The 27,773-nt window shown below is 46.6% G+C and overlaps 1 protein-coding gene across 1 annotated transcript in view; it reads right to left on the bottom strand.

The window, feature by feature from the left end:
• Positions 1–27,532, bottom strand: part of NHP2 (NHP2 ribonucleoprotein) — a 28,301-nt gene extending 769 nt beyond the window's left edge. Inside the window, exons 1-3 of the mRNA XM_069244466.1 lie at positions 27,301–27,532; positions 26,732–26,801; positions 24,654–24,759 (exon numbers count right to left, since the gene is read on the bottom strand). Coding sequence (XP_069100567.1) covers positions 24,654–24,759; positions 26,732–26,801; positions 27,301–27,451 — 327 coding nt within the window. The 5' untranslated portion in view covers positions 27,452–27,532. The remainder of the gene's footprint in view (positions 1–24,653; positions 24,760–26,731; positions 26,802–27,300) is intronic.
• Between the last annotated feature and the right edge of the window lie 241 nt (positions 27,533–27,773).

Here is a 27,773-nt window from a genome sequence, read left to right as displayed (position 1 = left end):
GTGTGACAGCTAAGAGATATGCACAGCCTCACAGGTGTATGGTTTGAGTCCCAAACGCTATAGACACTAGAATCAATTAAACAACTCTCCCTTTCTGTACAGTACTCTTGATCTTACTTCCTTGGCCTCTATCTATCTGCAGGACTCGTGTCAATGCAGTCAACCCCCTACATCACTTGCTTCTAGTGAAAGCATTTATTGGTTTTCACGTGTGTGGACTACATGAAAAAAAAAAAAAAAAAAATCAGATCAACAGCCCACATCATATTCAGAAGTCCCTACCAGATGATCACCCTACATTTAATAATAGAAACGTATATCAATAGACCCCCACCACGCCTCTAACTTAACATTTGAAGTGAGCTCCAGGTTGTCTTACAACAGAGTTTTATTTAATAAGAAAATAGAGGTCCTATATTCAGTACACTGTACATATTGCACAGTCCATTTTTATCAGTCGTATCGTTTAATAAGCATAAACTAGCAAAGAGGTGCTTTATACAGTTTATAAAGACAGCGCCGGATATTTAAACTTCTCAAAGGAAGATCATTTAAGTTTCCTTTAAAAGTGAACTCTGAGAACTAGACACCACAATGTGAAACTGTAGGAGGCAAGTTGAATACACTATCATTTAAAAAACGTGTTTTTTTTTCGTGAAAGGCACCGAAAAGACAAACCAAACACATAACAAGCAGTGAAGAAAACAAATTAGCAACAATTGAGAATTTTCTCATCTAAAGCCACTACACAAGGAAAAGAGGGACAAAGCTGGAGATCTTGCACGATCTTCATGGACTGAGTTGGATGTGTGTTGTATTGTGAATGTAATGGCTCGCGCTGGTAGCGCGAGCCGGGGAAGGGTAGAATGTTGTGGGGGAATGTTTGTGTATGAGTGTGCGATTCAGTGACGGTTGAGCGGGGAGGAGACAGGACGAAGGGCGGCGGCTTTGTATGCAGTCGGGGCTTCATATTATGGAATGTATTTGTATTCTCTAAATTATTTTAAGAATAAAGAAGTTACCTACCATTATCGTCTTTGCGGCTTGAAGATACTCAACAAAATTGGCGACGAGTTGACAAGTTTGCCCCGTCTGCATCCGGTTGTGATCCTCTACTTCACTATCGCACTCCTACGTGCCCACGCAACTCGACCTGCGAACGCTTGTGAGTGTTTTTTTTTCAGCCTAAAGTGCTGAAACATTGTTTTTGCAACTTGCGTTGTGCTCGTTTCTTTGGGCGTCTGTAAGGAAATGCCTCCTTGGCATGGTTGCCCCCTGACTTTTTGCCTTTGCTGATGCTATGTTTACAATTGAAAGTGTGCTGAGGCCTGCTAACCAGGCCCCAGCACCAGTGTTCTTTCCCTAACCTGTACTTTTGTATCCACAATTGGCAGACCCTGGCATCCAGATAAGTCCCTTGTAACTGGTACTTCTAGTACCAAGGGCCCTGATGCCAAGGAAGGTCTCTAAGGGCTGCAGCATGTCTTATGCCACCCTGGAGACCTCTCACTCAGCACAGACACACTGCTTGCCAGCTTGTGTGTGCTAGTGAGGACAAAACGAGTAAGTCGACATGGCACTCCCCTCAGGGTGCCATGCCAGCCTCTCACTGCCTATGCAGTATAGGTAAGACACCCCTCTAGCAGGCCTTACAGCCCTAAGGCAGGGTGCACTATACCATAGGTGAGGGTACCAGTGCATGAGCATGGTACCCCTACAGTGTCTAAACAAAACCTTAGACATTGTAAGTGCAGGGTAGCCATAAGAGTATATGGTCTGGGAGTTTGTCAAACACGAACTCCACAGCACCATAATGGCTACACTGAAAACTGGGAAGTTTGGTATCAAACTTCTCAGCACAATAAATGCACACTGATGCCAGTGTACATTTTATTGAAAAATACACCACAGAGGGCACCTTAGAGGTGCCCCCTGAAACTTAACCGATTATCTGTGTAGGCTGACTAGTTTTAGCAGCCTGCCACAAACCGAGACATGTTGCTGGCCCCATGGGGAGAGTGCCTTTGTCACTCTGAGGCCAGTAACAAAGCCTGCACTGGGTGGAGGTGCTAACACCTCTCCCAGGCAGGAATTGTCACACCTGGCGGTGAGCCTCAAAGGCTCACCTCCTTTGTGCCAACCCAGCAGGACACTCCAGCTAGTGGAGTTGCCCGCCCCCTCCGGCCAGGCCCCACTTTTGGCGGCAAGGCCGGAGAAAATAATGAGAAAAACAAGGAGGAGTCACTGGCCAGTCAGGACAGCCCCTAAGGTGTCCTGAGCTGAAGTGACTCTAACTTTTAGAAATCCTCCATCTTGCAGATGGAGGATTCCCCCAATAGGGTTAGGATTGTGACCCCCTCCCCTTGGGAGGAGGCACAAAGAGGGTGTACCCACCCTCAGGGCTAGTAGCCATTGGCTACTAACCCCCCAGACCTAAACACGCCCTTAAATTTAGTATTTAAGGGCTACCCTGAACCCTAGAAAATTAGATTCCTGCAACTACAAGAAGAAGGACTGCCTAGCTGAAAACCCCTGCAGCGGAAGACCAGAAGACGACAACTGCCTTGGCTCCAGAAACTCACCGGCCTGTCTCCTGCCTTCCAAAGATCCTGCTCCAGCGACGCCTTCCAAAGGGACCAGCGACCTCGACATCCTCGGAGGACTGCCCCTGCTTCGAAAAGACAAGAAACTCCCGAGGACAGCGGACCTGCTCCAAGAAAGGCTGCAACTTTGTTTCAAGCAGCTTTGAAAGAACCCTGCAAGCTCCCCGCAAGAAGCGTGAGACTTGCAACACTGCACCCGGCGACCCCGACGCGGCTGGTGGCGATCCAACACCTCAGGAGGGACCCCAGGACTACTCTGATACTGTGAGTACCAAAACCTGTCCCCCCTGAGCCCCCACAGCGCCGCCTGCAGAGGGAATCCCGAGGCTTCCCCTGACCGCGACTCTTTGAACCTAAAGTCCCGACGCCTGGGAGAGACCCTGCACCCGCAGCCCCCAGGACCTGAAGGACCGGACTTTCACTGGAGAAGTGACCCCCAGGAGTCCCTCTCCCTTGCCCAAGTGGAGGTTTCCCCGAGGAATCCCCCCCTTGCCTGCCTGCAGCGCTGAAGAGATCCCGAGATCTCTCATAGACTAACATTGCGAACCCGACGCTTGTTTCTACACTGCACCCGGCCGCCCCCGCGCCGCTGAGGGTGAAATTTCTGTGTGGACTTGTGTCCCCCCCGGTGCCCTACAAAACCCCCCTGGTCTGCCCTCCGAAGACGCGGGTACTTACCTGCAAGCAGACCGGAACCGGGGCACCCCCTTCTCTCCATTCTAGCCTATGTGTTTTGGGCACCACTTTGAACTCTGCACCTGACCGGCCCTGAGCTGCTGGTGTGGTGACTTTGGGGTTGCTCTGAACCCCCAACGGTGGGCTACCTTGGACCAAGAACTAAGCCCTGTAAGTGTCTTACTTACCTGGTTAACCTAACAAATACTTACCTCCCCTAGGAACTGTGAAAATTGCACTAAGTGTCCACTTTTAAAACAGCTATTTGTGAATAACTTGAAGTATACATGCAATTTTGATGATTTGAAGTTCCTAAAGTACTTACCTGCAATACCTTTCAAACAAGATATTACATGTTAAATTTGAACCTGTGGTTCTTAAAATAAACTAAGAAAAGATATTTTTCTATAACAAAACCTATTGGCTGGATTTGTCTCTGAGTGTGTGTATCTCATTTATTGTCTATGTGTATGTACAACAAATGCTTAACACTACTCCTTGGATAAGCCTACTGCTCGACCACACTACCACAAAATAGAGCATTAGTATTATCTATTTTTACCACTATTTTACCTCTAAGGGGAACCCTTGGACTCTGTGCATGCTATTCCTTACTTTGAAATAGCACATACAGAGCCAACTTCCTACATTGGTGGATCAGCGGTGGGGTACAAGACTTTGCATTTGCTGGACTACTCAGCCAATACCTGATCACACGACAAATTCCAAAATTGTCATTAGAAATTGATTTTTGCAATTTGAAAAGTTTTCTAAATTCTTAAAAGACCTGCTAGGGCCTTGTGTTAGATCCTGTTTAGCATTTCTTTTAGAGTTTAAAAGTTTGTAAAAGTTTGAATTAGATTCTAGAACCAGTTGTAGATTCTTAAAAAGTATTCCAACTTTTAGAAGCAAAATGTCTAGCACAGATGTGACTGTGGTGGAACTCGACACCACACCTTACCTCCATCTTAAGATGAGGGAGCTAAGGTCACTCTGTAAAATAAAGAAAATAACAATGGGCCCCAAACCTACCAAAATACAGCTCCAGGAGCTTTTGGCAGAGTTTGAAAAGGCCAACCCCTCTGAGGGTGGCAACTCAGAGGAAGAGGATAGTGACTTGGAGGACAATTCCCCCCTACCAATCCTATCTAGGGAGAACAGGGTCCCTCAAACCCTGACTCCAAAAATAATAGTCAGAGATGCTGGTTCCCTCACAGGAGAGACCAACACCTCTGAAATCACTGAGGATAGCCCCAGTGAAGAGGACATCCAGTTAGCCAGGATGGCCAAAAGATTGGCTTTGGAAAGACAGATCCTAGCCATAGAGAGGGAAAGACAAGAGATGGGCCTAGGACCCATCAATGGTGGCAGAAACATAAATAGGGTCAGAGATTCTCCTGACATGTTGAAAATCCCTAAAGGGATTGTAACTAAATATGAAGATGGTGATGACATCACCAAATGGTTCACAGCTTTTGAGAGGGCTTGTGTAACCAGAAAAGTGAACAGATCTCACTGGGGTGCTCTCCTTTGGGAAATGTTCACAGGAAAGTGTAGGGATAGACTCCTCACACTCTCTGGACAAGATGCAGAATCTTATGACCTCATGAAGGGTACCCTGATTGAGGGCTTTGGATTCTCCACTGAGGAGTATAGGATTAGATTCAGGGGGGCTCAAAAATCCTCGAGCCAGACCTGGGTTGACTTTGTAGACTACTCAGTGAAAACACTAGATGGTTGGATTCAAGGCAGTGGTGTAAGTAATTATGATGGGCTGTACAATTTATTTGTGAAAGAACACCTGTTAAGTAATTGTTTCAATGATAAACTGCATCAGCATCTGGTAGACCTAGGACCAATTTCTCCCCAAGAATTGGGAAAGAAGGCGGACCATTGGGTCAAGACAAGGGTGTCCAAGACTTCAACAGGGGGTGACCAAAAGAAAGGGGTCACAAAGACTCCCCAGGGGAAGGGTGATGAGACAACCAAAACTAAAAATAGTAAAGAGTCTTCTACAGGCCCCCAAAAACCTGCACAGGAGGGTGGGCCCAGAGCCTCTTCACAAAACAATGGGTACAAGGGTAAAAACTTTGATCCCAAAAAGGCCTGGTGTCATAGCTGTAAACAGCATGGACACCAAACTGGAGACAAGGCCTGTCCCAAGAAAGGTTCCACTCCAAACTCCCATCCAGGTAACACTGGTATGGCTAGTCTCCAAGTGGGATCAACAGTGTGCCCAGAGCAAATCAGGGTCCACACTGAAGCTACTCTAGTTTCTGAGGGTGGGGTGGATTTAGCCACACTAGCTGTCTGGCCGCCTAACATGCAAAAATACAGACAGCAACTCTTAATTAATGGGACTAGAATAGAGGGCCTGAGGGATACAGGTGCCAGTGTCACCATGGTGACAGAGAAACTGGTTTCCCCTGGCCAATACCTGACTGGAAAAACCTACACAGTCACCAACGCTGACAATCAGAGAAAAGTACATCCCATGGCAATGGTTACTTTAGAATGGGGAGGGGTCAATGGCCTGAAACAGGTGGTGGTCTCCTCAAATATCCCAGTGGACTGTCTGCTTGGAAATGACCTGGAGTCCTCAGCATGGGCTGAGGTAGAACTAAAAACCCATGCAGCAATGCTGGGTATCCCTGAACTGGTGTGTGTGAAAACCAGAGCACAGTGCAAGGCACAGGGTGAACAAGTAGAGCTGGAGTCTGGAAGAATGGCCCAGCCTACCAAGAGGAAAGGAAAGTCAGTTGGGAAACCAACTGCAACACAGCGAAAGAAAGGGAACCTCTCTTCTCAGGAAGAAGTTCTGCCCTCTGAGGGAACTGAGCCTTTGGAGCTTGAACCTTATCAGGTTGAGCTCTTAGGCCCAGGGGGACCCTCAAGGGAGGAGCTGTGTAAGGGACAAGAAACCTGTCCCTCTCTTGAAGGCCTTAGGCAGCAAGCTGCTGAAGAGTCCAAAGGCAAGAAAAATGGAACGCATAGGGTCTATTGGGAAGATGGACTCCTGTACACTGAGGCCAGAGACCCCAAACCTGGTGCCACTAGGAGAGTGGTAGTGCCTCAGCTGTTCAGAGAGTTCATCCTAACATTGGCCCATGACATTCCCCTTGCTGGACATTTGGGACAAACCAAGACGTGGGAGAGGTTAGTCAACCACTTCTACTGGCCCAATATGTCCAACATGGTTAAGGAGTTTTGCCTCTCCTGCCCCACCTGTCAAGCCAGTGGTAAGACAGGTGGGCATCCAAAGGCCCCCCTCATTCCACTTCCAGTGGTGGGGGTTCCCTTTGAAAGAGTGGGTGTGGACATAGTTGGTCCACTGGAACCTCCCACAGCCTCAGGAAATATGTATATCCTGGTAGTAGTGGATCATGCTACCAGGTATCCTGAAGCTATTCCCCTTAGGTCGACTACTGCCCCTGCAGTAGCCAAGGCCCTCATTGGTATCTTTACCAGAGTGGGTTTCCCTAAGGAGGTGGTGTCTGACAGAGGTACCAACTTCATGTCAGCATACCTAAAGCACATGTGGAATGAGTGTGGAGTGACTTATAAATTCACTACACCATACCATCCACAAACTAATGGCTTGGTTGAGAGATTCAACAAGACATTAAAAGGCATGATCATGGGGCTCCCAGAAAAGCTCAAAAGGAGATGGGATGTCCTCTTGCCATGTCTGCTTTTCGCTTACAGAGAGGTGCCACAGAAGGGAGTAGGATTCTCACCCTTTGAACTCCTGTTTGGTCATCCTGTAAGGGGACCACTTGCCCTTGTTAAAGAAGGCTGGGAGAGACCTCTCCATGAGCCTAAACAGGACATAGTGGACTATGTACTTGGCCTTCGCTCTAGAATGGCAGAGTACATGGAAAAGGCAACCAAAAACCTTGAGGCCAGCCAACAGCTCCAGAAGTTTTGGTATGACCAAAAGGCTGCACTGGTTGAGTTCCAACCAGGGCAGAAAGTCTGGGTTCTGGAGCCTGTGGCTCCCAGGGCACTCCAGGACAAATGGAGTGGCCCTTACCCAGTACTAGAAAGGAAGAGTCAGGTCACCTACCTGGTGGACCTGGGCACAAGCAGGAGCCCCAAGAGGGTGATCCATGTAAACCGCCTTAAGCTCTTCCACGACAGGGCTGATGTCAATCTGTTGATGGTAACAGATGAGGATCAGGAGGCAGAGAGTGAACCTCTCCCTGATCTTCTGTCATCAGACCCAAAAGATGGCACAGTAGATGGAGTGATCTACTCAGACACCCTCTCTGGCCAACAACAAGCTGATTGTAGGAGAGTCCTACAACAGTTTCCTGAACTCTTCTCCTTAACCCCTGGTCAGACACACCTGTGTACCCATGATGTGGACACAGGAGACAGCATGCCTGTCAAGAACAAAATCTTTAGACAATCTGACCATGTTAAGGAAAGCATCAAGGTGGAAGTCCACAAGATGCTGGAATTGGGAGTAATTGAGCGCTCTGACAGCCCCTGGGCTAGCCCAGTGGTCTTAGTCCCCAAACCTCACACCAAAGATGGAAAGAAAGAGATGAGGTTTTGTGTGGACTACAGAGGGCTCAATTCTGTCACCAAGACAGATGCTCATCCAATTCCAAGAGCTGATGAGCTCATAGACAAATTAGGTGCTGCCAAATTCTTAAGTACTTTTGACTTGACAGCAGGGTACTGGCAAATAAAAATGGCACCTGGAGCAAAAGAGAAAACAGCATTCTCCACACCTGATGGGCATTATCAGTTTACTGTTATGCCCTTTGGTTTAAAGAATGCCCCTGCCACCTTCCAAAGGTTGGTGAATCAAGTCCTTGCTGGCTTGGAGTCCTTTAGCACAGCTTATCTAGATGATATTGCTGTCTTTAGCTCCACCTGGCAGGATCACCTGGTCCACCTGAAGAAGGTTTTGAAGGCTCTGCAATCTGCAGGCCTCTCTATCAAGGCATCCAAATGCCAGATAGGGCAGGGAACTGTGGTTTACTTGGGACACCTTGTAGGTGGAGGCCAAGTTCAGCCACTCCAACCCAAGATCCAGACTATTCTGGACTGGGTAGCTCCAAAAACCCAGACTCAAGTCAGGGCATTCCTTGGCTTGACTGGGTACTACAGGAGGTTTGTGAAGGGATATGGATCCATTGTGACAGCCCTCACTGAACTCACCTCCAAGAAAATGCCCAAGAAAGTAAACTGGACTGTGGAATGCCAACAGGCCTTTGACACCCTGAAACAGGCAATGTGCTCAGCACCAGTTCTCAAAGCTCCAGATTATTCTAAGCAGTTCATTGTGCAGACTGATGCCTCTGAACATGGGATAGGGGCAGTTTTGTCCCAAACAAATGATGATGGCCTTGACCAGCCTGTTGCTTTCATTAGCAGGAGGTTACTCCCCAGGGAGCAGCGTTGGAGTGCCATTGAGAGGGAGGCCTTTGCTGTGGTTTGGTCCCTGAAGAAGCTGAGACCATACCTCTTTGGGACTCACTTCCTAGTTCAAACTGACCACAGACCTCTCAAATGGCTGATGCAAATGAAAGGTGACAATCCTAAACTGTTGAGGTGGTCCATCTCCCTACAGGGAATGGACTTTATAGTGGAACACAGACCTGGGACTGCCCATGCCAATGCAGATGGCCTTTCCAGGTTCTTCCACTTAGAAAATGAAGACTCTCTTGGGAAAGGTTAGTCTCATCCTCTTTCGTTTGGGGGGGGGGTTGTGTAAGGAAATGCCTCCTTGGCATGGTTGCCCCCTGACTTTTTGCCTTTGCTGATGCTATGTTTACAATTGAAAGTGTGCTGAGGCCTGCTAACCAGGCCCCAGCACCAGTGTTCTTTCCCTAACCTGTACTTTTGTATCCACAATTGGCAGACCCTGGCATCCAGATAAGTCCCTTGTAACTGGTACTTCTAGTACCAAGGGCCCTGATGCCAAGGAAGGTCTCTAAGGGCTGCAGCATGTCTTATGCCACCCTGGAGACCTCTCACTCAGCACAGACACACTGCTTGCCAGCTTGTGTGTGCTAGTGAGGACAAAACGAGTAAGTCGACATGGCACTCCCCTCAGGGTGCCATGCCAGCCTCTCACTGCCTATGCAGTATAGGTAAGACACCCCTCTAGCAGGCCTTACAGCCCTAAGGCAGGGTGCACTATACCATAGGTGAGGGTACCAGTGCATGAGCATGGTACCCCTACAGTGTCTAAACAAAACCTTAGACATTGTAAGTGCAGGGTAGCCATAAGAGTATATGGTCTGGGAGTTTGTCAAACACGAACTCCACAGCACCATAATGGCTACACTGAAAACTGGGAAGTTTGGTATCAAACTTCTCAGCACAATAAATGCACACTGATGCCAGTGTACATTTTATTGAAAAATACACCACAGAGGGCACCTTAGAGGTGCCCCCTGAAACTTAACCGACTATCTGTGTAGGCTGACTAGTTTTAGCAGCCTGCCACAAACCGAGACATGTTGCTGGCCCCATGGGGAGAGTGCCTTTGTCACTCTGAGGCCAGTAACAAAGCCTGCACTGGGTGGAGGTGCTAACACCTCTCCCAGGCAGGAATTGTCACACCTGGCGGTGAGCCTCAAAGGCTCACCTCCTTTGTGCCAACCCAGCAGGACACTCCAGCTAGTGGAGTTGCCCGCCCCCTCCGGCCAGGCCCCACTTTTGGCGGCAAGGCCGGAGAAAATAATGAGAAAAACAAGGAGGAGTCACTGGCCAGTCAGGACAGCCCCTAAGGTGTCCTGAGCTGAAGTGACTCTAACTTTTAGAAATCCTCCATCTTGCAGATGGAGGATTCCCCCAATAGGGTTAGGATTGTGACCCCCTCCCCTTGGGAGGAGGCACAAAGAGGGTGTACCCACCCTCAGGGCTAGTAGCCATTGGCTACTAACCCCCCAGACCTAAACACGCCCTTAAATTTAGTATTTAAGGGCTACCCTGAACCCTAGAAAATTAGATTCCTGCAACTACAAGAAGAAGGACTGCCTAGCTGAAAACCCCTGCAGCGGAAGACCAGAAGACGACAACTGCCTTGGCTCCAGAAACTCACCGGCCTGTCTCCTGCCTTCCAAAGATCCTGCTCCAGCGACGCCTTCCAAAGGGACCAGCGACCTCGACATCCTCGGAGGACTGCCCCTGCTTCGAAAAGACAAGAAACTCCCGAGGACAGCGGACCTGCTCCAAGAAAGGCTGCAACTTTGTTTCCAGCAGCTTTGAAAGAACCCTGCAAGCTCCCCGCAAGAAGCGTGAGACTTGCAACACTGCACCCGGCGACCCCGACGCAGCTGGTGGCGATCCAACACCTCAGGAGGGACCCCAGGACTACTCTGATACTGTGAGTACCAAAACCTGTCCCCCCTGAACCCCCACAGCGCCGCCTGCAGAGGGAATCCCGAGGCTTCCCCTGACCGCGACTCTTTGAACCTAAAGTCCCGACGCCTGGGAGAGACCCTGCACCCGCAGCCCCCAGGACCTGAAGGACCGGACTTTCACTGGAGAAGTGACCCCCAGGAGTCCCTCTCCCTTGCCCAAGTGGAGGTTTCCCCGAGGAATCCCCCCCTTGCCTGCCTGCAGCGCTGAAGAGATCCCGAGATCTCTCATAGACTAACATTGCGAACCCGACGCTTGTTTCTACACTGCACCCGGCCGCCCCCGCGCCGCTGAGGGTGAAATTTCTGTGTGGACTTGTGTCCCCCCCGGTGCCCTACAAAACCCCCCTGGTCTGCCCTCCGAAGACGCGGGTACTTACCTGCAAGCAGACCGGAACCGGGGCACCCCCTTCTCTCCATTCTAGCCTATGTGTTTTGGGCACCACTTTGAACTCTGCACCTGACCGGCCCTGAGCTGCTGGTGTGGTGACTTTGGGGTTGCTCTGAACCCCCAACGGTGGGCTACCTTGGACCAAGAACTAAGCCCTGTAAGTGTCTTACTTACCTGGTTAACCTAACAAATACTTACCTCCCCTAGGAACTGTGAAAATTGCACTAAGTGTCCACTTTTAAAACAGCTATTTGTGAATAACTTGAAAAGTATACATGCAATTTTGATGATTTGAAGTTCCTAAAGTACTTACCTGCAATACCTTTCAAACAAGATATTACATGTTAAATTTGAACCTGTGGTTCTTAAAATAAACTAAGAAAAGATATTTTTCTATAACAAAACCTATTGGCTGGATTTGTCTCTGAGTGTGTGTATCTCATTTATTGTCTATGTGTATGTACAACAAATGCTTAACACTACTCCTTGGATAAGCCTACTGCTCGACCACACTACCACAAAATAGAGCATTAGTATTATCTATTTTTACCACTATTTTACCTCTAAGGGGAACCCTTGGACTCTGTGCATGCTATTCCTTACTTTGAAATAGCACATACAGAGCCAACTTCCTACATTGGTGGATCAGCGGTGGGGTACAAGACTTTGCATTTGCTGGACTACTCAGCCAATACCTGATCACACGACAAATTCCAAAATTGTCATTAGAAATTGATTTTTGCAATTTGAAAAGTTTTCTAAATTCTTAAAAGACCTGCTAGGGCCTTGTGTTAGATCCTGTTTAGCATTTCTTTTAGAGTTTAAAAGTTTGTAAAAGTTTGAATTAGATTCTAGAACCAGTTGTAGATTCTTAAAAAGTATTCCAACTTTTAGAAGCAAAATGTCTAGCACAGATGTGACTGTGGTGGAACTCGACACCACACCTTACCTCCATCTTAAGATGAGGGAGCTAAGGTCACTCTGTAAAATAAAGAAAATAACAATGGGCCCCAAACCTACCAAAATACAGCTCCAGGAGCTTTTGGCAGAGTTTGAAAAGGCCAACCCCTCTGAGGGTGGCAACTCAGAGGAAGAGGATAGTGACTTGGAGGACAATTCCCCCCTACCAATCCTATCTAGGGAGAACAGGGTCCCTCAAACCCTGACTCCAAAAATAATAGTCAGAGATGCTGGTTCCCTCACAGGAGAGACCAACACCTCTGAAATCACTGAGGATAGCCCCAGTGAAGAGGACATCCAGTTAGCCAGGATGGCCAAAAGATTGGCTTTGGAAAGACAGATCCTAGCCATAGAGAGGGAAAGACAAGAGATGGGCCTAGGACCCATCAATGGTGGCAGCAACATAAATAGGGTCAGAGATTCTCCTGACATGTTGAAAATCCCTAAAGGGATTGTAACTAAATATGAAGATGGTGATGACATCACCAAATGGTTCACAGCTTTTGAGAGGGCTTGTGTAACCAGAAAAGTGAACAGATCTCACTGGGGTGCTCTCCTTTGGGAAATGTTCACAGGAAAGTGTAGGGATAGACTCCTCACACTCTCTGGACAAGATGCAGAATCTTATGACCTCATGAAGGGTACCCTGATTGAGGGCTTTGGATTCTCCACTGAGGAGTATAGGATTAGATTCAGGGGGGCTCAAAAATCCTCGAGCCAGACCTGGGTTGACTTTGTAGACTACTCAGTGAAAACACTAGATGGTTGGATTCAAGGCAGTGGTGTAAGTAATTATGATGGGCTGTACAATTTATTTGTGAAAGAACACCTGTTAAGTAATTGTTTCAATGATAAACTGCATCAGCATCTGGTAGACCTAGGACCAATTTCTCCCCAAGAATTGGGAAAGAAGGCGGACCATTGGGTCAAGACAAGGGTGTCCAAGACTTCAACAGGGGGTGACCAAAAGAAAGGGGTCACAAAGACTCCCCAGGGGAAGGGTGATGAGACAACCAAAACTAAAAATAGTAAAGAGTCTTCTACAGGCCCCCAAAAACCTGCACAGGAGGGTGGGCCCAGAGCCTCTTCACAAAACAATGGGTACAAGGGTAAAAACTTTGATCCCAAAAAGGCCTGGTGTCATAGCTGTAAACAGCATGGACACCAAACTGGAGACAAGGCCTGTCCCAAGAAAGGTTCCACTCCAAACTCCCATCCAGGTAACACTGGTATGGCTAGTCTCCAAGTGGGATCAACAGTGTGCCCAGAGCAAATCAGGGTCCACACTGAAGCTACTCTAGTTTCTGAGGGTGGGGTGGATTTAGCCACACTAGCTGTCTGGCCGCCTAACATGCAAAAATACAGACAGCAACTCTTAATTAATGGGACTAGAATAGAGGGCCTGAGGGATACAGGTGCCAGTGTCACCATGGTGACAGAGAAACTGGTTTCCCCTGGCCAATACCTGACTGGAAAAACCTACACAGTCACCAACGCTGACAATCAGAGAAAAGTACATCCCATGGCAATGGTTACTTTAGAATGGGGAGGGGTCAATGGCCTGAAACAGGTGGTGGTCTCCTCAAATATCCCAGTGGACTGTCTGCTTGGAAATGACCTGGAGTCCTCAGCATGGGCTGAGGTAGAACTAAAAACCCATGCAGCAATGCTGGGTATCCCTGAACTGGTGTGTGTGAAAACCAGAGCACAGTGCAAGGCACAGGGTGAACAAGTAGAGCTGGAGTCTGGAAGAATGGCCCAGCCTACCAAGAGGAAAGGAAAGTCAGTTGGGAAACCAACTGCAACACAGCGAAAGAAAGGGAACCTCTCTTCTCAGGAAGAAGTTCTGCCCTCTGAGGGAACTGAGCCTTTGGAGCTTGAACCTTATCAGGTTGAGCTCTTAGGCCCAGGGGGACCCTCAAGGGAGGAGCTGTGTAAGGGACAAGAAACCTGTCCCTCTCTTGAAGGCCTTAGGCAGCAAGCTGCTGAAGAGTCCAAAGGCAAGAAAAATGGAACGCATAGGGTCTATTGGGAAGATGGACTCCTGTACACTGAGGCCAGAGACCCCAAACCTGGTGCCACTAGGAGAGTGGTAGTGCCTCAGCTGTTCAGAGAGTTCATCCTAACATTGGCCCATGACATTCCCCTTGCTGGACATTTGGGACAAACCAAGACGTGGGAGAGGTTAGTCAACCACTTCTACTGGCCCAATATGTCCAACATGGTTAAGGAGTTTTGCCTCTCCTGCCCCACCTGTCAAGCCAGTGGTAAGACAGGTGGGCATCCAAAGGCCCCCCTCATTCCACTTCCAGTGGTGGGGGTTCCCTTTGAAAGAGTGGGTGTGGACATAGTTGGTCCACTGGAACCTCCCACAGCCTCAGGAAATATGTATATCCTGGTAGTAGTGGATCATGCTACCAGGTATCCTGAAGCTATTCCCCTTAGGTCGACTACTGCCCCTGCAGTAGCCAAGGCCCTCATTGGTATCTTTACCAGAGTGGGTTTCCCTAAGGAGGTGGTGTCTGACAGAGGTACCAACTTCATGTCAGCATACCTAAAGCACATGTGGAATGAGTGTGGAGTGACTTATAAATTCACTACACCATACCATCCACAAACTAATGGCTTGGTTGAGAGATTCAACAAGACATTAAAAGGCATGATCATGGGGCTCCCAGAAAAGCTCAAAAGGAGATGGGATGTCCTCTTGCCATGTCTGCTTTTCGCTTACAGAGAGGTGCCACAGAAGGGAGTAGGATTCTCACCCTTTGAACTCCTGTTTGGTCATCCTGTAAGGGGACCACTTGCCCTTGTTAAAGAAGGCTGGGAGAGACCTCTCCATGAGCCTAAACAGGACATAGTGGACTATGTACTTGGCCTTCGCTCTAGAATGGCAGAGTACATGGAAAAGGCAACCAAAAACCTTGAGGCCAGCCAACAGCTCCAGAAGTTTTGGTATGACCAAAAGGCTGCACTGGTTGAGTTCCAACCAGGGCAGAAAGTCTGGGTTCTGGAGCCTGTGGCTCCCAGGGCACTCCAGGACAAATGGAGTGGCCCTTACCCAGTACTAGAAAGGAAGAGTCAGGTCACCTACCTGGTGGACCTGGGCACAAGCAGGAGCCCCAAGAGGGTGATCCATGTAAACCGCCTTAAGCTCTTCCACGACAGGGCTGATGTCAATCTGTTGATGGTAACAGATGAGGATCAGGAGGCAGAGAGTGAACCTCTCCCTGATCTTCTGTCATCAGACCCAAAAGATGGCACAGTAGATGGAGTGATCTACTCAGACACCCTCTCTGGCCAACAACAAGCTGATTGTAGGAGAGTCCTACAACAGTTTCCTGAACTCTTCTCCTTAACCCCTGGTCAGACACACCTGTGTACCCATGATGTGGACACAGGAGACAGCATGCCTGTCAAGAACAAAATCTTTAGACAATCTGACCATGTTAAGGAAAGCATCAAGGTGGAAGTCCACAAGATGCTGGAATTGGGAGTAATTGAGCGCTCTGACAGCCCCTGGGCTAGCCCAGTGGTCTTAGTCCCCAAACCTCACACCAAAGATGGAAAGAAAGAGATGAGGTTTTGTGTGGACTACAGAGGGCTCAATTCTGTCACCAAGACAGATGCTCATCCAATTCCAAGAGCTGATGAGCTCATAGACAAATTAGGTGCTGCCAAATTCTTAAGTACTTTTGACTTGACAGCAGGGTACTGGCAAATAAAAATGGCACCTGGAGCAAAAGAGAAAACAGCATTCTCCACACCTGATGGGCATTATCAGTTTACTGTTATGCCCTTTGGTTTAAAGAATGCCCCTGCCACCTTCCAAAGGTTGGTGAATCAAGTCCTTGCTGGCTTGGAGTCCTTTAGCACAGCTTATCTAGATGATATTGCTGTCTTTAGCTCCACCTGGCAGGATCACCTGGTCCACCTGAAGAAGGTTTTGAAGGCTCTGCAATCTGCAGGCCTCTCTATCAAGGCATCCAAATGCCAGATAGGGCAGGGAACTGTGGTTTACTTGGGACACCTTGTAGGTGGAGGCCAAGTTCAGCCACTCCAACCCAAGATCCAGACTATTCTGGACTGGGTAGCTCCAAAAACCCAGACTCAAGTCAGGGCATTCCTTGGCTTGACTGGGTACTACAGGAGGTTTGTGAAGGGATATGGATCCATTGTGACAGCCCTCACTGAACTCACCTCCAAGAAAATGCCCAAGAAAGTAAACTGGACTGTGGAATGCCAACAGGCCTTTGACACCCTGAAACAGGCAATGTGCTCAGCACCAGTTCTCAAAGCTCCAGATTATTCTAAGCAGTTCATTGTGCAGACTGATGCCTCTGAACATGGGATAGGGGCAGTTTTGTCCCAAACAAATGATGATGGCCTTGACCAGCCTGTTGCTTTCATTAGCAGGAGGTTACTCCCCAGGGAGCAGCGTTGGAGTGCCATTGAGAGGGAGGCCTTTGCTGTGGTTTGGTCCCTGAAGAAGCTGAGACCATACCTCTTTGGGACTCACTTCCTAGTTCAAACTGACCACAGACCTCTCAAATGGCTGATGCAAATGAAAGGTGACAATCCTAAACTGTTGAGGTGGTCCATCTCCCTACAGGGAATGGACTTTATAGTGGAACACAGACCTGGGACTGCCCATGCCAATGCAGATGGCCTTTCCAGGTTCTTCCACTTAGAAAATGAAGACTCTCTTGGGAAAGGTTAGTCTCATCCTCTTTCGTTTGGGGGGGGGGGTTGTGTAAGGAAATGCCTCCTTGGCATGGTTGCCCCCTGACTTTTTGCCTTTGCTGATGCTATGTTTACAATTGAAAGTGTGCTGAGGCCTGCTAACCAGGCCCCAGCACCAGTGTTCTTTCCCTAACCTGTACTTTTGTATCCACAATTGGCAGACCCTGGCATCCAGATAAGTCCCTTGTAACTGGTACTTCTAGTACCAAGGGCCCTGATGCCAAGGAAGGTCTCTAAGGGCTGCAGCATGTCTTATGCCACCCTGGAGACCTCTCACTCAGCACAGACACACTGCTTGCCAGCTTGTGTGTGCTAGTGAGGACAAAACGAGTAAGTCGACATGGCACTCCCCTCAGGGTGCCATGCCAGCCTCTCACTGCCTATGCAGTATAGGTAAGACACCCCTCTAGCAGGCCTTACAGCCCTAAGGCAGGGTGCACTATACCATAGGTGAGGGTACCAGTGCATGAGCATGGTACCCCTACAGTGTCTAAACAAAACCTTAGACATTGTAAGTGCAGGGTAGCCATAAGAGTATATGGTCTGGGAGTCTGTCAAACACGAACTCCACAGCACCATAATGGCTACACTGAAAACTGGGAAGTTTGGTATCAAACTTCTCAGCACAATAAATGCACACTGATGCCAGTGTACATTTTATTGTAAAATACACCACAGAGGGCACCTTAGAGGTGCCCCCTGAAACTTAACCGACTATCTGTGTAGGCTGACTAGTTTTAGCAGCCTGCCACAAACCGAGACATGTTGCTGGCCCCATGGGGAGAGTGCCTTTGTCACTCTGAGGCCAGTAACAAAGCCTGCACTGGGTGGAGATGCTAACACCTCTCCCAGGCAGGAATTGTCACACCTGGCGGTGAGCCTCAAAGGCTCACCTCCTTTGTGCCAACCCAGCAGGACACTCCAGCTAGTGGAGTTGCCCGCCCCCTCCGGCCAGGCCCCACTTTTGGCGGCAAGGCCGGAGAAAATAATGAGAAAAACAAGGAGGAGTCACTGGCCAGTCAGGACAGCCCCTAAGGTGTCCTGAGCTGAGGTGACTAACTTTTAGAAATCCTCCATCTTGCAGATGGAGGATTCCCCCAATAGGGTTAGGATTGTGACCCCCTCCCCTTGGGAGGAGGCACAAAGAGGGTGTACCCACCCTCAGGGCTAGTAGCCATTGGCTACTAACCCCCCAGACCTAAACACGCCCTTAAATTTAGTATTTAAGGGCTACCCTGAACCCTAGCAAATTAGATTCCTGCAACTACAAGAAGAAGGACTGCCTAGCTGAAAACCCCTGCAGAGGAAGACCAGAAGACGACAACTGCCTTGGCTCCAGAAACTCACCGGCCTGTCTCCTGCCTTCCAAAGATCCTGCTCCAGCGACGCCTTCCAAAGGGACCAGCGACCTCGACATCCTCTGAGGACTGCCCCTGCTTCGAAAAGACAAGAAACTCCCGAGGACAGCGGACCTGCTCCAAGAAAAGCTGCAACTTTGTTTCCAGCAACTTTAAAGAACCCTGCAAGCTCCCCGCAAGAAGCGTGAGACTTGCAACACTGCACCCGGCGACCCCGACTCGACTGGTGGAGATCCGACGCCTCAGGAGGGACCCCAGGACTACTCTGATACTGTGAGTACCAAAACCTGTCCCCCCTGAGCCCCCACAGCGCCGCCTGCAGAGGGAATCCCGAGGCTTCCCCTGACCGCGACTCTTTGAACCTAAAGTCCCGACGCCTGGGAGAGACCCTGCACCCGCAGCCCCCAGGACCTGAAGGACCGGACTTTCACTGGGGAAGTGACCCCCAGGAGTCCCTCTCCCTTGCCCAAGTGGAGGTGTCCCCGAGGAACCCCCCCCTTGCCTGCCTGCAGCGCTGAAGAGATCCCGAGATCTCTCATAGACTAACATTGCGAACCCGACGCTTGTTTCTACACTGCACCCGGCCGCCCCCGCGCCGCTGAGGGTGAAATTTCTGTGTGGACTTGTGTCCCCCCCGGTGCCCTACAAAACCCCCCCTGGTCTGCCCTCCGAAGACGCGGGTACTTACCTGCAAGCCGACCGGAACCGGGGCACCCCCTTCTCTCCATTCTAGCCTATGTGTTTTGGGCACCACTTTGAACTCTGCACCTGACCGGCCCTGAGCTGCTGGTGTGGTGACTTTGGGGTTGCTCTGAACCCCCAACGGTGGGCTACCTTGGACCAAGAACTAAGCCCTGTAAGTGTCTTACTTACCTGGTTAACCTAACAAATACTTACCTCCCCTAGGAACTGTGAAAATTGCACTAAGTGTCCACTTTTAAAACAGCTATTTGTGAATAACTTGAAAAGTATACATGCAATTTTGATGATTTGAAGTTCCTAAAGTACTTACCTGCAATACCTTTCGAAGGAGATATTACATGTAGAATTTGAACCTGTGGTTCTTAAAATAAACTAAGAAAAGATATTTTTCTATATAAAAACCTATTGGCTGGATTTGTCTCTGAGTGTGTGTACCTCATTTATTGTCTATGTGTATGTACAACAAATGCTTAACACTACTCCTTGGATAAGCCTACTGCTCGACCACACTACCACAAAATAGAGCATTAGTATTATCTATTTTTACCACTATTTTACCTCTAAGGGGAACCCTTGGACTCTGTGCATGCTATTCCTTACTTTGAAATAGCACATACAGAGCCAACTTCCTACAGTGTGTGTATCTCATTTATTGTCTATGTGTATGTACAACAAATGCTTAACACTACTCCTTGGATAAGCCTACTGCTCGACCACACTACCACAAAATAGAGCATTAGTATTATCTATTTTTACCACTATTTTACCTCTAAGGGGAACCCTTGGACTCTGTGCATGCTATTCCTTACTTTGAAATAGCACATACAGAGCCAACTTCCTACAGCGTCTCTTAGCAACGTTCAATTGCTTTTTCAATAACTATACCGCTGACCTTCTTACGGCCTGAATAACCTTTAGAACTAAGGAAATATACCGGCAATTGAATTTCTTGTGGTTTTAAGGAGGTTTAAGTGAATTTTCACTTCGTTACGAATATTTAGACATTGATGTTATATATTTTTTAAGTTGAGGTACGCATTTATGGCTTCTAATAACTTGAATCTTCCACCTCCTCAACCTTTTATTCCTGGTAGCAGTGATGTTTCTATCAAATGGCAAGAATGGCGAGAGTATTTTATGAACTACATCTCTGCATGCGATAAAGACAATGACTTTTCAGGAGAAAAGAAGAAGAACATTTTATTGCATTGTTTAGGGCCGCACGGTCTTAAAATTTACAACAGAATTGAAAAGAAACAAAGAGACCAGGGAGATATTTTTGTTCATGCATTAGAGGATATAGACAGATACTATTCTCCAACGGTGTGTGTGGGAATTGATCGCTATAAGTTTTTTCACAGGAAACAAAACAAAGAGGAAACGATTGAGGAATACGTTTCAGCCTTTAAAAAATTGGCCTTAACGTGTAGATTTGGTACCTTACATGACGAGTTCATTAGGGACCAGATAGTTATGCACGCTGCCAACCAGAATATACAGGACTGCTTATGGACTAAAGGAGAATCGCCCTTACAAGAAGTAATTGAAGTGGTCAAGAAAGCAGAACTTACAGGAAGGTGTGCAAAAGCTGTTCTACTGGGGAATTCTAAAATAGATGATTCGATTGGAGAAGCACATAAGTTGGTGAATAGAGTTATAGAGTCAAAAAAATGTCCACCAAATGAGTTTTCGAGGAAGACCAGTTCTTACAGGAACAAGAAGTCAAAAAGAAATACTTCTAAGGCGGAAGTTACTTGTTTCAGATGTGGTTTACTGGGCCATTATGCAAATGATAAAAGCTGTCCAGCACGCAATCAGAAATGTTCCAGTTGTGGTACTGTTGGCCATTTTATTAAGGTTTGCAGGAAAAAGAAAGGCATGGCAATAAAGTTGTTAGAGGATGCTTCTGAATCAGCTTCATCCTCAGACAGTGAAGACAAGAATATGTGGGTGCTTAACATAAGGAATGCTGGAACAGGAACGCCAGATGGACTGCGGAAAAGACCAAAGTGTGACATATCTATAGAAGGTGTTACTATTACGATTACCGCAGATTCAGGGTCACCTTATACAATCGTTAATGAACAAGTTTGGTTAAAGAACTTGAAACGTACTGTTGGTGGGGGTTTGGACACACCTGATATCTCACCTAAAAGCTTTACGGGGGAAACAATCCAGCTTCTTGGCTACAAAAAATTGTCATTTGCATTTAAGGATCGTAAAGCTGAATGTAAGATGTATGTGTCAAAATCAGGACCATCAGTTTTAGGTTGGTGGGACCAAGGTGCACTAGGAATGGTTTTAAATCCCAATGGTTCAGAACCTGTATCGGTGGTTCAGGAAGATTGTGTGTGTGATGCTACCATGAAGGACATGTATCCTTTGGTATTTTCAGGAACTGTAGGAAAGTTAAAAAGTTTCCAGCATAAGATAATACTTGAAAAGGACGCCATTCCTGTTGTTCATAAGGCAAGGAATATTCCTTTTAGCATCAGGAATGAAGTTTCAAACGAGTTGGACAAGTTATTACAAACTGGTATCATTGAACAGGTTGAGTCATCAGATTGGATTTCTCCCCTGGTGGTAGCCAGACGTTCTAATGGCAGATTGAGGCTGTGTGTAGACCTAAGGGACCTTAATAAGAATATTTTGGTGGATCAATTTCCTTTGCCAAAGATCAATGAGGTTGTAGCACTAACTAAAGGCAAGGAATGGTTTACCACGATAGACCTTACTTCTGCTTATCATCAAGTTCAGTTACATCCTGATAGTTGTAGATTAACCGCATTTATTACGCCCTTTGGTTGTTACCAATTTGTTAGAGTTCCATTTGGTTTGGCTTCTGCAGCGGCTTTGTTTCAAAGGCTGATGTATAAGCTTTTTAGTAAAATGCAGGATGTGTTGTTTTTTCAAGATGATATTTTAATTATGGGGGATACGAGATATGACCATGACATTAGAGTTAAGAATGTTCTTCAGATATTAGAAAATAATGGACTTACGGCTGAGCATAGCAAGTTTAAAATAGCCATGAAAAGCGTCACTTATTTGGGACACGAAATAAGTGGCCAGGGTGTTGAACCAAAGGCTAGTCTTGTTGAAGCTATTAAGAATTCACCAGCCCCTACTAACAAGGACGAAGTTAGAGCTTTTTTGGGTCTAGCAGAATATTATGCTAAGTTCGTGCATAACTTTTCTCACAAAACGTTTCCTATTAGACAATTGTTAAAAGGGAAGTGCATTTCTAAGTGGTGTGAAGAATGTGAAGCAGCATTCAAATTGATTAAGAATTATATTATTAATGCACCAGCCTTACAAGGTTTTGACCCAAATTTACAATGTATAATTACAACTGATGCAAGTAATAAGGGTTTAGGAGCTGTTCTTACACAATTGGATATGAATGATAAGGAATGTGTAATTGCATTTGCTTCTCGTTCTATTACCAACGCTGAAGCAAAATACTCAGTAATTGAAAGGGAGGCCCTTGCATGCGTGTGGGGTTTGGAACATTTCAGATCATTCGTTTGGGGTATGAATGTCATCTTGCGTAGCGATCACAAACCGCTTACCAAAGTGCTTACAACAAAAGGATTATTTAAAGCCTCCCCACGTATTGCTCGGTTATCCATAAGACTGTTGGACTACAAGTATGAAATACAATATGTACCCGGGATTAAGAATAAGGTTGCTGATTTCTTAAGTAGAATGCCGTTGGTAAATACTGTGGAGGGTAAGAAGGAGTTGGAGGATTGTTGTGTAGCTGAAGTTATACCCACAACTTTTCAGGGCATCTCAGAAGGTGATTGGGATAAAGCAATGGGGGAAGACGAAACATTAAATAAGGTTCAAATTTTGTTAAGGGAAGGTTGGCCTCTTAAAAAATTTTTAGATGAAGATGTGAAGAGGTTTTGGGAGGTTAAGAAGGAGTTGTCTGTGGAGCATAATAGATTATTGCGCAATGGTAGAGTAATTCCTCCAGAGACACTCAGATGGAAAATTCTTAATTTATGCCATGATGGACATTTGGGCATATCTAAAACGAAAAGTAAAGTTAAACAACTATATTGGTGGCCAGGAATTGATTTAGCTGTGGAAAGGACAGTAAGGAATTGTGTCCTATGTAATGAGTCAGAAAAAACATTATCCACGTTCAGACCACCGTTAGTTCCTATAGGATGTCCAGACATGCCCTGGGAGAAGATTGGTCTGGACATTACTGGACCAATACAAGTGGAAGACGGTTATAGATATATTGTGGTAATGTTTGATCATTTCTCTAAATGGCCTGAAATTGGAATAGTGTCTAAGGTGGATTCCTTGGCCATTGTAGAATTTTTGGATAATGTTTTTTGAGAGAGGGTCTACCCAAGACCATTATCACTGACAATGGGGTACAATTCACATCTGACAAATTTAAAGCTTTCTTAATGAGGTGGGGTATTAAACACATTACGACTTCCAACTATCATCCAGCTGGCAATGGTGCTGTGGAACGCTTCAACAGAGTGTTAAAAAACAGTATACAATTGGCTGTATGTGCAAAGTTAGATTGGGAAAAGGAAATTTGGAAAACAGTTTCGTCATACAGAACAACACTGTGTAGCTCTACAGGTCACAGTCCATTTGAGATTATGAGAGGGAGGGTTCCACTGAGGAAAGAATGTTGGTTGGATGATTGATGGTAGGGAAAGTTGCTGGACAAGTGAGAGTGTTAGGAAAAATATAAAGAGGGCGCAAATCCGTTCGAAGGAATTTTATGATGCAAAACATAAATGCAAAAGTGTAAATATACAGGTGGGTGATTTAGTTAGGGTGAAGGTTCCAGGTTTTAAAAAATGTGAGAAGGGAAGGTTCTATCCTCCTTTGAAAGTCACAAAAATTTTGTGTAATGCTGTACAACTTGAAAACGGGAAAATATGGCACTTAAGCAGAGTTTCCCCATACAAAGGTTCAGGTGGAGAAAAATTGATTGGAACTGACTGGCTTATGCATGACGATACAGGGAAAAAAAGGGGTTTGCAAAGTGCCAATGTTGCACAGACTGCGCTGGGCGGAAGAAACAGTGTTAGTCATGCTATTGTGGAACACAGAACCGAAACGATGGCTGAAGGTGACAATGCTCGGAATGGTGACATGACAAGTTTGAGGAACAATATTAGCAGATGTGGTAGGAGGATTATAAAACCGGGAAAACTCAATGACTATGTATGCGACTGAGTCACTGTAAGGATTCAGGAACCAAATTAAGAAATTATAGAGAATGAATAACATTTAGATACTTATGAAATATTCGTAGGATTTATTTAGTAGATATTACGTTGTAGTTCTATGCTTCATATAACGTTAGGATATTGTATTTTTATCATTTCACGTAGCGATAGAAATATAGTAGTGTATGTTCTTTATGTTATTGTTATAGAAAGGAAATATTGTGTAAAGGGGAAGATGTGTTGTATTGTGAATGTAATGGCTCGCGCTGGTAGCGCGAGCCGGGGAAGGGTAGAATGTTGGGGGGGAATGTTTGTGTATGAGTGTGCGATTCAGTGACGGTTGAGCGGGGAGGAGACAGGACGAAGGGCGGCGGCTTTGTATGCGGTCGGGGCTTCATATTATGGAATGTATTTGTATTCTCTAAATTATTTTAAGAATAAAGAAGTTACCTACCATTATCGTCTTTGCGGCTTGAAGATACTCAAAAATGTGGCCGGCAAATGTAACCTTTGTCACCAATTCAAATTACTTTCTGATGTGATAGTCTCTACGCCTTGGGTGAATACAGCAACACAATAATTAATGAACTATGTCAGCAGAAATATGAGCCGCTTGTAATACTCACCAATTTGGATGGTATGTAGACATATGGAATGCTCCGGTCCTCGCACATCACCGGGAAGTGGCAGTAAACTTCAATGGGCTGAGTGTCCCCAGCAAGGATCACAATTCTGAAATAAACAGATGCAAGAAGACTGAGGAACATTGTGTTTCTCCATCCCTGAAAACAAACACGCTCCGAAACAACAGCAGCGGAATGCATCTGGACAGAACCAACTATACAAGGGGTCACTTGCATCATTTCGCAGGTAGCATATAGAGGGGTCAAACTGCATACAGATTGTGGCTTGGCCATCATTCTGCTATGCAACTGATATCATAGTCAGTCGTATCGCAAAAACATCCTGCCTCATGAATATTAATGAGGCAGGTTACATTTTTCAACTCTTTATAAATTACTGCAAACACTGGGGTGGAGGCCTCCGAGGGGCACCATTTTTCCATCCCTGAATTCGGATTTCAAGTATGTCCACATTTTAAAGCAGCTTATTTCCCTTAAAGAAACGGGCATTCTTTAAAACTAAAAAAATAAGTCCTACTGGGAAGGCATGGGAGCGCGTGTGCAGTGATCACCAGAACCACCATCTGCTCTTCACTAACAACTCCCACTCCCAGAGACCTTCCAAAAAGATTTTCAAAGAAAGTGCTGCAAATTACGTACCACTCCCCACAGGAATGGGCTTTCCCACTTATAAAAAAAGCTTTTTGAGATTGCAATCCTTCATATTTTGCAAAACACACGCCTTGCACCTTCAAGATACTTTTCTAGAACGGGCCCATCTTCCCAGCGTTCTGACACCGTCCTCGTGATTACAGCATTGCTACCACTCTCAGAAGTGACATTTCGACTGTCCCACGCCCCCTCAGCATAGAACAAATGCTCTTGCACCACTTTAAGGGATATTCTCTAAAAACAGTCTTAGAGTACTGCCTCTAGGACAAAAACATCGGAATTCAATGCTCTGCACACTCTACTAAATCCAAACATGAACAAAATGAGTTCGTGCCCCAGTTAGGTGTGGTCTTAATTGTGTCAGGGGCATATGGGCTTCAACGGGGAACCCACCTAGCCGACCTAGAATGGGACACTTAAGAAAATATTAACAAGTGCCATGGAATGGTCTTCACGGCACAGGGGCACAGACTTCTTCTTGACTCTTGTCACTGTCCTCCTCGGAACCAGACGAAAATGAAGTGCAGTGTTTTTTTTAAGCCAACAGCTCCTCTCGTAAACCCGCATTCAAGCTGTAAGTCGACAGACAACTATACTCCAGGCTTCTCTAACAAGCACCTAATAGCCTGCTGACTAGCCAGAAAGCATGAACAAAACTGGCTGCATTGCACCCGATTCAGAGCACTAATTTGATGCCTTTGTATAGCAAGGTGCTCGCAGTCTATGCAATTATTCAACCAACAATGACATGCTTCACTGGTGTGGAGCAGTTGCCAACCTAGTATTAGAAGCCTCTGCAGACACTACACAACAAGGCCTTACAGATTGCAGGAGGTGCTTCTTGCTTCACAAGAACAGCAGACCTCCACAGAGATCGAGGCGTTGAGATGTGGGATGACCATCTTCGTAGATCAAGAAACTTGCTGACATTTCTGAAAACCCCTTTTCCGGTACCCGCGGCCCATCACAGCGCTGACTATGTGAACCAACTTCACCAGTGCCAAAGTGTCACAGATCGATAAGAAAACAAAACGGCGGCTTAAAAATGTATATTTTATTATATTATTGAATAATAGCCTCAGTATCCAAAACACACCACTGTCAGAAGGAATCTGACAGCCAAAGAAGACGACAACCCTTCTTCAGGTCCATGGACCCCCAGTGTTGTGAAGGTGCGTTAATCCCAACAACGTAAACATGCTTTACAAGCGTTCAACACAACAAGGTTCAAGAGAACGCGCCAACATGACTAGCTCTTTATGCATAGTGGAAAGGAATGCTCGTATTAGACTTTTGGGAGCTTGCTTTGATCCCACTTGTACACTGCTAGGTGACTAGTTATTTCACCATATGGGTGACAGGGCTTTTTCAACTACACAAGGCGTGCAGTTAACATTTAAAATTCTTACCCCTTCTCTCCTTTGTTGATGAATTTCTGGACCTCTTTGACTCCCCTCCTGATCTGCTTCTGTTTAGAAGCTAAAAAGAAAGAACTCAAGTTTAGATGCATCACAAATCTTTGCTTCGACTGCGAGACGCAGTAAATGGTCATCTCGTCTCCCCCCCCCCTTTGGACTGGTTGAAATCAGTAGGTTTGAGCTCAAACCCTGCCCGAGAATTCTTCACAAAAGTCGTAAATTTCATAAATTCGATATTTTAGTGAATCCAACTGAAATGTCTAACTATGGGATGTAAACAAAAACAACCCCCGTTAGTAGGATGTGGTTAGTAATGCCACAATTACCTGTTCTCAACCTTCCTACCAAATATATTACACAATGGTCTGTTCCACACGCCCTCCCGCTCCCAAAGACCAAGAGTTGTTTCGGTTAATCCGGAGCCCTTTGCTCCTTGTACACTGGGCGGTGGGAAGCCTCCATGCGCGCCCCTCCTAAAACACCGCCTCGGACTTACATTTGTTAACTTGCTTGTCCACTATTTCGGGTTTTGCTCAATGGCGGAGCAGTGTTTTCCTCACCTTTCTTAATGAGCTTGTACACTCTTTTGCAGAGTTTACGGGGCGCCAGGGGCTTCGCTATTGGATTCAGGTGGGCCACCAACTCGTAGTAGTTTTTAGAGGGCGTCTCCGGAGCAACATCCTCTCCCGGTTCCACCTTTACCTTCACCATGGCGCAAACAGGGGGCTACAGAGACAGTGAACAGCACCAAATACCACGCACGTTTATCTACCGGAAGAACAACTCAAGTCCACTTCCGGATCAGAGGCACTCCACAGATCAGGTAAAAGAAAAACAAGCACTATAATATTTAGAAATAACGCCGATTGAACGCTAACCTGCCAAACGACAAAACAGGTTGCAAAATATAAGGAACAACCTGAAGTCATAAAAGCTCTAATAGGCCTTGTTGCTAGCGCAATCATGCACAAAAATTATCTAAAGGGTGCACTCTGGGCGTTAAACCTGAAAGAACCAGAAATGCTTGGAGCCT

This window comes from Pleurodeles waltl, chromosome 7, assembly GCF_031143425.1.
Source record: "Pleurodeles waltl isolate 20211129_DDA chromosome 7, aPleWal1.hap1.20221129, whole genome shotgun sequence".
In the NCBI taxonomy this organism is placed as follows: domain Eukaryota; kingdom Metazoa; phylum Chordata; class Amphibia; order Caudata; family Salamandridae; genus Pleurodeles; species Pleurodeles waltl.
This window is presented reverse-complemented; position numbering and strand designations above follow the sequence as displayed.